The 9,806-nt window shown below is 38.2% G+C and overlaps 3 protein-coding genes across 3 annotated transcripts in view; 1 reads left to right on the top strand and 2 right to left on the bottom strand.

Annotated features, from left to right (window-relative positions):
* LOC102207998 (GTPase IMAP family member 4-like) overlaps positions 1 to 2,971 on the bottom strand; it is a gene marked incomplete at its 3' end in the record, with an annotated part of 22,575 nt that extends 19,604 nt beyond the window's left edge. The window contains exon 1 of the mRNA XM_005742031.1: positions 2,893 to 2,971. Coding sequence (XP_005742088.1) covers positions 2,893 to 2,971 — 79 coding nt within the window. The remainder of the gene's footprint in view (positions 1 to 2,892) is intronic.
* Positions 2,972 to 6,542: 3,571 nt separating this feature from the next.
* On the bottom strand, positions 6,543 to 9,502 carry LOC102207724 (GTPase IMAP family member 4-like). The gene is made up of 3 exons (XM_013913103.1): positions 9,447 to 9,502; positions 7,215 to 7,957; positions 6,543 to 6,581 (listed from the first exon to the last, which is right to left on the bottom strand). The coding sequence occupies exons 1-3, from the start codon at positions 9,460 to 9,462 to the stop codon at positions 6,543 to 6,545; spliced, it is 798 nt and encodes a 265-aa protein (XP_013768557.1). The 5' UTR covers positions 9,463 to 9,502.
* Positions 9,503 to 9,684: 182 nt separating this feature from the next.
* LOC102207434 (GTPase IMAP family member 4-like) overlaps positions 9,685 to 9,806 on the top strand; it is a gene marked incomplete at its 3' end in the record, with an annotated part of 7,407 nt that continues 7,285 nt past the window's right edge. Inside the window, exon 1 of the mRNA XM_013913102.1 lies at positions 9,685 to 9,697. Within this exon, the coding sequence (XP_013768556.1) occupies positions 9,685 to 9,697 (13 nt within the window). The remainder of the gene's footprint in view (positions 9,698 to 9,806) is intronic.

The following is a 9,806-nucleotide window of genomic DNA, read 5'->3' as shown; positions in this document are numbered from 1 at the left end:
CTGCTGACACACGAACCTTTTTCCTCTATATAAGCTGTTATGTACTAAATAAACCTTTGAGTTGGTTTGGGAAGGCAACCTGAAGCAGTCTGTGTTTCCTTGTTCTCCCAAGCTACTCCCGACGTCGTAACTAACCCAGCTGAGCGGCATACCTGAGTGTTACTTTGAATAATTAGGAGGAAAGGACAAAACTCTGCTTATCGGTGCTCACGCCTGGGAGGGAAACCGGGACGGAAATTTTCTCTTCATTAGTAACATTAAATAAAGAAACAGACACTTATGTTTGATTATCAGTGACTTCTGTTTTCCCCATTGAACTAATGCTCTTGTTTATTTGTTTTCTGCATATTAATATTAATTACAACACATTTGACAGATTTTATTGTAATCCTTCTATCATTGATTTAGTTTTCACTTTGTCAACAAGGTATTCCTTTCATGGATTTTGTTGCTGAGTTATGTTTAAATGCTGAGCTGAACTTGAAGTAAAGATATAATGATAAAATTAAACCCCAGAAAGTTGATTCTGTTCATCTGAACGTAGTGTTTTCAGTGGGAGAAACATTTCATAGCTCATCCAAGTGACTTCTTCATTCTCACATGAATGCAGATTTGCCCAAATGAAATGAATTTTGTGTGGATAGCCAGTATGTATTTTATATTGCAAATATTTATAACGTTTCCACTTTTAATGATCTGTTGAAACCAACCAAACTTGAGGACAAAATGATCAGTCATAATTTCATAAATAATCTTGGACTGACTATGAAGAAATTTGTCTTTTTGTTTTAGAGGGACAAAGGTGAAGAAGTGGTGTTTTACTACTGTCCTTTATGAAACTTTACTAACTTTTGTTGTTTCCAACTAATAGTGCTCTGCTCTGTGTTTCACTTCAACTGTTCACATGCCAAATTTTCACTGCATTTCGAGCTTCAAACTATATAAATACAGTTAGTTTGTATGTGACTTTAAGTTTACATATACAACTAGAAATAGAAAAAGAAATGGAAATTGTTTATTGTCATCAATTTTTAGATCCAATGACATTTGGTGAAAAGGAGTTGCACTGAAAGTATCCCCACCTGTCACGAACTATACGCACTGGAAGCGATTGTGGCATTTTTCTAGTTATTTAAGGCCATTTTGGCCATTCTAAGAGGCTGAGAGGTAGCACTGGCTGCTGCCAGTATTTTCAGGTTGTGGTTGTTATATTCAGGTCTGGTCCTTTACATTAATTTTGTAATCGTTTCTAAAATTGCTGCAGTGTCATATCACTTGCACAACCATCATTTTTATGGGTTTGTTGTCATTGGTGCTGTTATACACATTTTTATTTTAAGTCTGTCATAGATTAGTGTGTAATTTCGAATTAGAATAAATCCTTTAAAAATACATAGGAGCAGGAAACCACCATGTCAGCCTGCATTGTTGAATACAGTGGACACCAGTGTTCCAACTACAAGTGTTTTATGTATGTAGCCAAAGACCTGCTCACCTTGTTGACATAAAACAATGAGTAATTTAAAATGAATTACTTTATGAATTATAGAGAGATATCAGCTGAATGTTTTTTACCCACAAAATCTGCCATTAACCTATGGGCATTCCTCTGTATCACTCCATAATGGCTGTGCTGCCACCAGTTAAGTACTGTTTAAAGAAATAATTTAATTCATTTATTATAGAAAAAATATCAGTCGTTAGTATTTTTGGCCAGTTGTAATAAATAAGTGTTATGACAATATGTGAAAGGACTAACAATTAGAACGTCTATCTCAGCTGTCATCGAGCGAATAGCAGGATACATCCTGGACTGATTGCCGCTCTATAGCTCTCCCTCACACACATATACACTAACAAATACGCTGTCAAAAATAAAATGGTTTGTGAGCATGGAAGTGCCTTTGTCCACCCTACATCTACTGTTGAAGATGGAATATGACAAAGGGAGAGAAGAAGATGGCCTTTTTTGTGGCTCAAGAAAAAGTGAGTATCTGTATTATATGATTTAGGCATATAATATCTATGAAACAAAACATTGTGAATTTGAGAGTGAAACTTTTGTAATAGGCTGAAAAGCATTTTGTTGTTCTAAGTGAAAAGCAGACTATTACTTTAGGTCTGCACTCGTAGGCCTCGCTGGCTCAGAGACTCATCCCCATGAACAAAGCAAGACAATCAGAGCTCAATCGGTTTTTACTTGTGCAAGGGAAGCCGGTCCGGTCAGGATCCAGAGCTGTCAGCTCCTCACCTGATCCCAGACAACTCCAAATTCCAGCCTCCCCTTGCAGCCTTTTTATTCAGTGAACACAATTACACAGTCTCCCGTTGTAAAAGTTAAGGCACTGTGTGTGTATATGCACGTGCGAGCATGTGAGTGATTGTTTATGTGTGTGTGTGTATGTGTCTTTGTATACGTGACTTCCTGTTTCCTGGTCGTTTAACCACATCCCTAGTTATCAAAAGGTCATCTCCCCCCACTCGTATATGCTTAACTCCTCTAAATGGTTCACCATATACAAGCATAGGTGAGCCCATAAATGGCAGGAAGTAAACATTCCTTACCAAATAAGGAAACCAGACTCTTACATGCAATGTGCCTGCAGTTAAACACTATAGTTAATAGCATCCCCCACCATCCTAGATGTAGGGGAGGAACAGAAAAATATCTGAACATGCAGTTCAGGACAAGGTTTACAGTTTTAAGCACAACAATGACAACTTTTATCAAACTCACTCCAACAATTACTCTGTTGCGACATTTTGCCCAAGACCTGACCCTGTTCCTCCTGAACTTCCTCCTTTCATGGCCTTTTATGTATTATTTTAGGTGTTTCTTCCATTTCTTTCATTCTGTTTTGAATGGATCTCTTGAGTGTTCTGTTTACCCACCTGTGTGAATTGGTTTTGTTTTCTTCCCTGTGTCCGCACCATGCTTGTCCACTACGTAATTGTATTTTATCGACACCATCCTACTTGTACTCCTCATACTTCTTTCTATGAGGAGAATATTTCAATGGTCCATATTTGTCCTGGCCTTTGGCCTTCCTGCACCAGCATTGGTGTCTTTCATGGCCCCTTTCTGCTTTTGTTGTCTTCACCTGCTAGTTGTTACTCAGAAATCAACATCTGTCTGCATTAACTACTATTTGAGTAAATCCTTTTTTTTTCCTGAATATTGTTCAATAAAAGTAATTTTAATGTTTTATTACAAATGTTTTGAGATTATAAGATAACATTTTGCAAGAATTGATGTAAATTAATGATGCAGGATCTCACACATTATAAATAGAACTGAAAATATTCAGTTTATTAATCAAACATAATCAAAGATTTGCAGCTTGAGGACATGCAAATGTGAACACATTTTATTATATCCTGTTGCACTGACATTTTCTATAAGAAGCAGCAGATGTGAAACAGTGAAAGCATCACGTAAGAACTGCTTTGCGGTGCAGTGTCAGTTCTACTAAAAACGTGTTGCTGTTTCTTGTAAATGGGGATGGGCGGGGGGGGTCTGTCTTTGCACATCGGATAAATTTGAGTCTGGTGCACAAGTCACAAAGTGAAACTGGACGCAAAAAAATTTATACTAATCTGTGCATCAGTGCTTGCTAATAAGACAAAATGTGCTGTTTCTTGTAAATGATTTTGGGAGGAGAAAGCAAAGTCTAAAGAGTGAATGCAGTGACTTGCTGTACCTGCAGGAGGTGTGTGGTCCTCAGTACCATACTGTAGTAAATAACCAGGACTATGGGTTCAAAATGTGGTCATAAATATTTTGTACTTGTAAATCAGTTTCGTATGTGTAAAAATTTGTGTGTGCGTAAAAAAAGATTTGTACGTGTAAAAAAGATTTGTATGTGTAAAAAAGATTTGCGTGTGGACTTAGCCAAAAAAAAAAACCCCTGCAAGTTACACGTACACATTTTGACCTTATTTTTCTTCCTTTCATCTGATTGGTCAATGTCATTTCAATCACAAATGTAACAATCCAATCAGAGAACAGGTTTGGCTGTCGGAGGGGTGCTTTTTTGAACTGCAGGTCCTTGAAGGGTAATACAGTTTGAAGCTGGAGGATCTCTATATAAATATCCGATAGCAGCTAGGTCCCCTAACTTTCAGTAGCTGTTGAATTTATCATTGATGTTTAGGGTCGTTGTCCTTCTTTCTATGAAGTATGAGGAGTATGATCCATGGCTCTCGGTCTTCATGCACCAGCACTGGTGTCTTTCAGGGCCCCTTTCTTCTTTTGTTGTCTTCATCTGCTAGTCGAATCTATAATTCGAATTTGAGTTTTAAATGTATAAAACAACAGGGGTTTTGGGGTTGTTGTTTTTGTACATTCTTGTAGTTTTAAGACTCTGGACAGTGGATATGATGACCAATGAGACCATCAACAATCAAATAAATCTTTCTTAGTGTTCTGCAAAACTCTACTGTTACTCACTGACTTGAGATAAAATCTACTCAGCTGCTTTGAAAATAGCTTCTAACTGGTTCCTCCCATAACAGGATGGCTAGCTGGTTAAATTGATCCTGCAACCCAGAAACCTTTCTGCTTCTGCTTTGATTCAGCAGGGACAGGTAGGGGAGCCTTTCAGTGTCTCCAGCCTCCCTTAGAATACCTGAATTAGATATGAAAATGTGACAAACCTGCTGTTTTTCAGATCACATAAAGTTGTACTCATGTGTCAGGTTTAAGTAGTACAATTACTTTTTATGTCTGCTTTCTAAATTTGTGAACTGGTCATCACTTACACTAGGGGTATCAAACTCAAATACACAGTGGGCCAAAATTCAAAACTGGAACAAAGTCGCGGGCTAACGTTAATATTTATTGAAATATATTTATTCCTCCAGATATAAGAATGAATCTTTTCTTATGGACTCAAACACGTTTTGCTGAAAAACTGAATATGGAACAAGCAAAGCTTAATACTAAACAATATCTGATAGTAATTTGGTGTGGCTTCGCGGGCCAACTGTAAGTAGGCTGCGGGCCAAATTTGGCCCGCGGGCCAGAGTTTGACACCTATGACTTACACTTTCATTACATACTTTGAGTTTGTAAACATTCAGATTGAATCATTGGAATACATTGTATCCAATTGATGGCAGCAAAGGGTGTTAGTCCATCCCAGCTGCTACAAGGAGACAAAGGCAGGGTACACCCTCAGCAAGCTGCCAATTTATCACAGGGCTAGCAATATATATATATGTCACGTAAAACCCATTACATTGCTTAAATAATTTTTATTTAAAACACCTAACATGGAAAGCTTTCTTTCCAAACCTGAGCTGTTTCAGATGCTTTTTGAAATTCTGAGCTCTCTGATCTCAGTGTAAGCTGTCTGTGCCCTCAGTGGAGCTGCATCTTAAAAGTACTTCTACTTCTTCTCTTCCCCGAATGTTGACCAGCTGTCCAAGAGTACTGAAGATCTGAGGTCACACATCCTGGTGACAACAACGTACTCCAAAGGTCTCGTGTCCCTTGAGTTACGTTTTTGTCACTCTCTGCATTGCCTTTCTTCGGTGCTAATTCCGTTTTATTAAGTAGTAGTGTGATTACTGCACAGAAAACAGGGGTTTTCTCTGCAGAGAAACAGGGAAAATGCCAGACACTAGACATCTGTTGATAATATTTACTTAATGATTTGTAAAACAATGAGATACAGGTTTAAATAGTTTTGTTTTGATGGGGTGAAGTAGAGAGGTGCAAGACTTTAACTGATGCTTAATTTCTTCCAGATCTTTAAAATCTACAGGTGAGAATGTGGACATTTAGCTTGTGGCAGTAGTTTGATCAGAATGTGATGCAGTACTAGATAAATAACTGTGAGAAGCTAAGATACTACTATTCAACCTGTAATTTAATATTTTGTATTTTCCAGAATTATATTTAAAAACATAAGGTTAACCTGCGAAACTGAGAAAGCAAGAACAACACTCAGTTGAATTATGACAGTGACTCACAAATTTATTTTAAAGGAGACAACTAGGTTAAAAAGAAGGACCAATGCTTACAGTTCTAGAGGTCATGACACAAAGTCAACAAATCTAAGTTTATTGTCAGGCTGCGAGTCACACATGTGAAGGAAAAAGGCAACGCAAACAACTCAGTCAAGGGGAAGTTAAAAGTTGGAGCAAAGATGGATTCGTTCATCAAGAAAGTGAAGAAAAGTAAATCTCAGAAACAAACAAACAAAAAAACATCACTGCCAACAAGAGAAGTTACAAAGAGCTCCCACGATCAGTTTCTTAACTGCCTATCTATTGGAGCCTATGTGTTTAACCACTGTTACAGAGTGAGATGGTACATCCTGCTCATGCTGAAAGTCCGTCACCAAAAATAATAATATGCTCTCACATCCACAATCAATCATTTCACATAAAACATAAATGTGTTTGTCAAAATGTTAAACATATACAGATATCTCTAACTATAATATTGCCATGACTGAATACTATTAATGTCCCAAAAGCCCACAGTAAGACTCTACTTCAACTAATAAATCACTAAGATAACATAAGAAGGAAATTCAATATGTCCACAGGATCTGCTGTGTGAAAACAGCGAGCTGTCAATGAAAAATAAGAGAAACACTCAAAACTTCAGAAAGAAAATTGACAAATTTTACAGGAACCTCACATATAATTCCCAAAATATTACGACTTTTGAACTTGTTGCTATCTGTGACATCATGCTAGGAAGTCTTGATATGCAGGGAAACTCTAAGAAAAAGTTTAAAACAATGGTGCAATGATACAGAGCGGCAGTCATGCGTTTCTATATGAAAAGATCCTGACTGTCATTCATCGCTTTCATCGCTTGAGTCTAATAGAAGCAAACATTGACACGCCGTCCTAAGTGTTTTAATTCCTTCAACCAGCAAAGGTAATGGATTAACCTCCTCAGCTTTATTTCTGGCTTCATTTTCATATCTGGACTGAATCTTGCGCCTTTCTTCCTCCAGTTTTCTCTCACATTTCTCCTTTAATTTCTTCATCTCCCATTCTCTCTCCTCTCTCTCTCTCTTCCTCTCTGCCTCTCTCTCCTCCATCTCTCTCTTTCTCTCCTCATTCATCTCCTCTCTCTCCCTCTTCCTCTCCTCATTCAGCTCCTCTCTCTCCCTCTTCCTCTCCTCATTCATCTCCTCTCTCTCCCTCTTCCTCTCCTCCTCTCTCTCCTTCCTCTCCCTCTCTCTCTCAGCCTGGAGTTGTTCGTTGTATTTCTGCATCTGTTTCTCATATCTTTCCTGTATTTCTCTCTCAATTTTCTGTTTCTCTTTCCGTATTTCTTCTTCTTTCTCTTTCAGGATGCGTTGTTTCTCCTCTTCAATCGCCCTCTCAGCCTCTTGGAACATCTCGTTGGTGTAGTGGCTTCCTCCGTTCTTCTGGACTATCTCTCTGATCTTCTGGATCAGCTCAGTAACCTGAGAGCGCTCCTTCAGTTTATTATTGAAGACGTGATACTGACCGTTACATCTGGCCACGAGTTCCTGCAGGTCTGAGCTTCCTTCTAAGAACTCTTCAATAGTGGTGCCTTCAATTAGGTCTCCATGGGTAAAGAGAACCATGCTGTATTTGTCTGCTGCGTGGCCAAAGATTTTTTGAATCTTTTGCACCGTCTGTTTTTCCTCTTCAGTGAATCTGCCCAGTCTGATGACCACCAAGAAGATATGGGGTCCTGGAGAAGCATAGGAGATGCACTGGCGTATATTTTTCTGAGTTTCCTCTTCATCAACCCTGGTATCAAACAGGCCCGGGGTGTCAATGACAGCAACGCGATCCACTGCAGCTTTTCCTTTAGAAGATTCTACAGTCATAGATTTGGCACCGAACTTGGATTCAAAGCACTCACGGCCCAGAATAGTGTTTCCAGTAGCACTCTTTCCAGTTCCAGTCTTCCCCACCATCACAATCCTCATCTCATCATCATTTGTCCTGCCAGAATCTGTGTAGAAAGATCAGAAAGAATACATGGCAGGAAATATATTGTACTTATTATACATATACCTGATCATGCACCGGGTTTGGGGTCGGTATTTTACGTTACAAATGTTCTAGTAGATGGTCAAAAGTTAATTCAACATCTGCAGAGATGGGTCACAAGTCTCTATTCTGCTGTTGATCCTGTGAAATCATAGTCATCCTCAGTAATGACCCTGACACTCTGCTATCAGGAAATGCAATTAATCCTCTTTTTCTTTCTTCCTGGTACATATAATCATGAAAGGCTTGTAAATATCACACTTATGAACAGGGTTGGGCAAGTTACTGTGAAAAAGTAATTGATTATAGTTACTAGTTACTTCTTCAAAAAAGTAACTGTGTTAGTAACTGAGTTACAATATTCTAAAATAAATTAATTATTTTAAAAGTAACTATTGCCTTACTTAAAAAAAAAAAACGTTTAACTCTGGGGTCCAGGGTATAATTGGGTATAATTTTTAACTACTTTTGATTTTCCCTCCACATTTTCCCTTTTACCCTTTCTTTAAATAACCATTTCAAACAGTTTACAGAACAGTCAGCTGTTCTGCATTCAATAAGATGCCACACAAATTATTTCAAACAGCAGCACTCATGCGATTGTTTTGCCCCCTTAGCTCCAGGTGTGCTAGACAGTAATCGTGATTACTGTCCGCGGGACCGCGCGCAGCTGCTTAAAGCTGTAGCGTCCAGATTACTTACGTAGTCAGTCCTTGCAACTGATATAAGATGCGGTAAACCGAACACAGCTTCAACCGTCTGTTGTTGAAAAATTGTAACGGACCGGATTTTCTTGTTAGTAACTGTAACGGCGTTGTAACGATAGGAATAGTAATTAGTTAGATTACTCGTTACTGAAAAAAGTAACGCCGTTAGTAACGTCGTTACTTGTAATGCTGTTATTCCCATCACTGCTTATACCATGTAACTATAATGTTACAGTGCATAACATATTTAATAGCAGGAATCCTAAGTACGGACATTCAAAAGTTACGACCTCTCTTCCACATCTCAGAGCAAAATTCACAAACTGCTGTCTCAGAGACTTGGTTAAATAAGGAGCAGGTTGACTTGGTTAGAAAGGAGCACTATGGACAATAGTAATGACCAAAGGAGAACAGTGAGTCTTTGTCTTTGTTTTCCTATTGCCCATTATTATTACTTGCTATTATTATTAGCTAATGAAAGTATAGGCAGTGCAAAAGTAGTTTTGTAGTTTTTGTTCATTTTTGTATAATGGGGGAGGTCTTGATAAACATTAAGCTTCTACCTACTCCCTTTCAGACTTAAAACATTTATTTAAACCATCACAGGTCTGTGTCTAATACTGACCTCAATGATCTTGTTTTTATTTTTATAATCTATCGACCTACCTGCCAACCAACCATGATTTTAAATAAGCCATGATCACTGCTGTAACACTAGAAAACATGACTAACATGATGACTTACTGAACTTGCCAGCCATGCTTGGGTTGTAACCGCTTCTGTCGATGTTAAGCCCAAACAGTGTTGTATAGGCAACTGAAGTGGAGTAAGAAATGAAAGGCAAAGACTGTGCTGCAGCTTCTTCAACAGGCAGCATGAGCCAAACCACACCTACAAATGACTCTACTGAACACAGAGTGAAAGTGAAATTATAGTTTAGCCCCGTTATTTCCGTTACAAGCTGATTGTTCTAAAACCGGACATGGACTCAGAATGTATTCAAATTTTACTGTTAAATGAAGTAGGGGAGACCGGGGATAGTTGTAACATTTTTGACATTTCTGTTTGTAAATTGAAGCTCTTTTAAGGTAGTGGATTCAAAAT

This window comes from Pundamilia nyererei, unplaced genomic scaffold (genome assembly GCF_000239375.1).
Source record: "Pundamilia nyererei isolate P.nyererei 1_Seehausen unplaced genomic scaffold, PunNye1.0 scaffold00115, whole genome shotgun sequence".
Classification (NCBI taxonomy): Eukaryota; Metazoa; Chordata; class Actinopteri; order Cichliformes; family Cichlidae; genus Pundamilia; species Pundamilia nyererei.
Note: the sequence above shows the minus strand (reverse complement) of the source record. Positions and strands in the feature narration are given on the sequence as shown.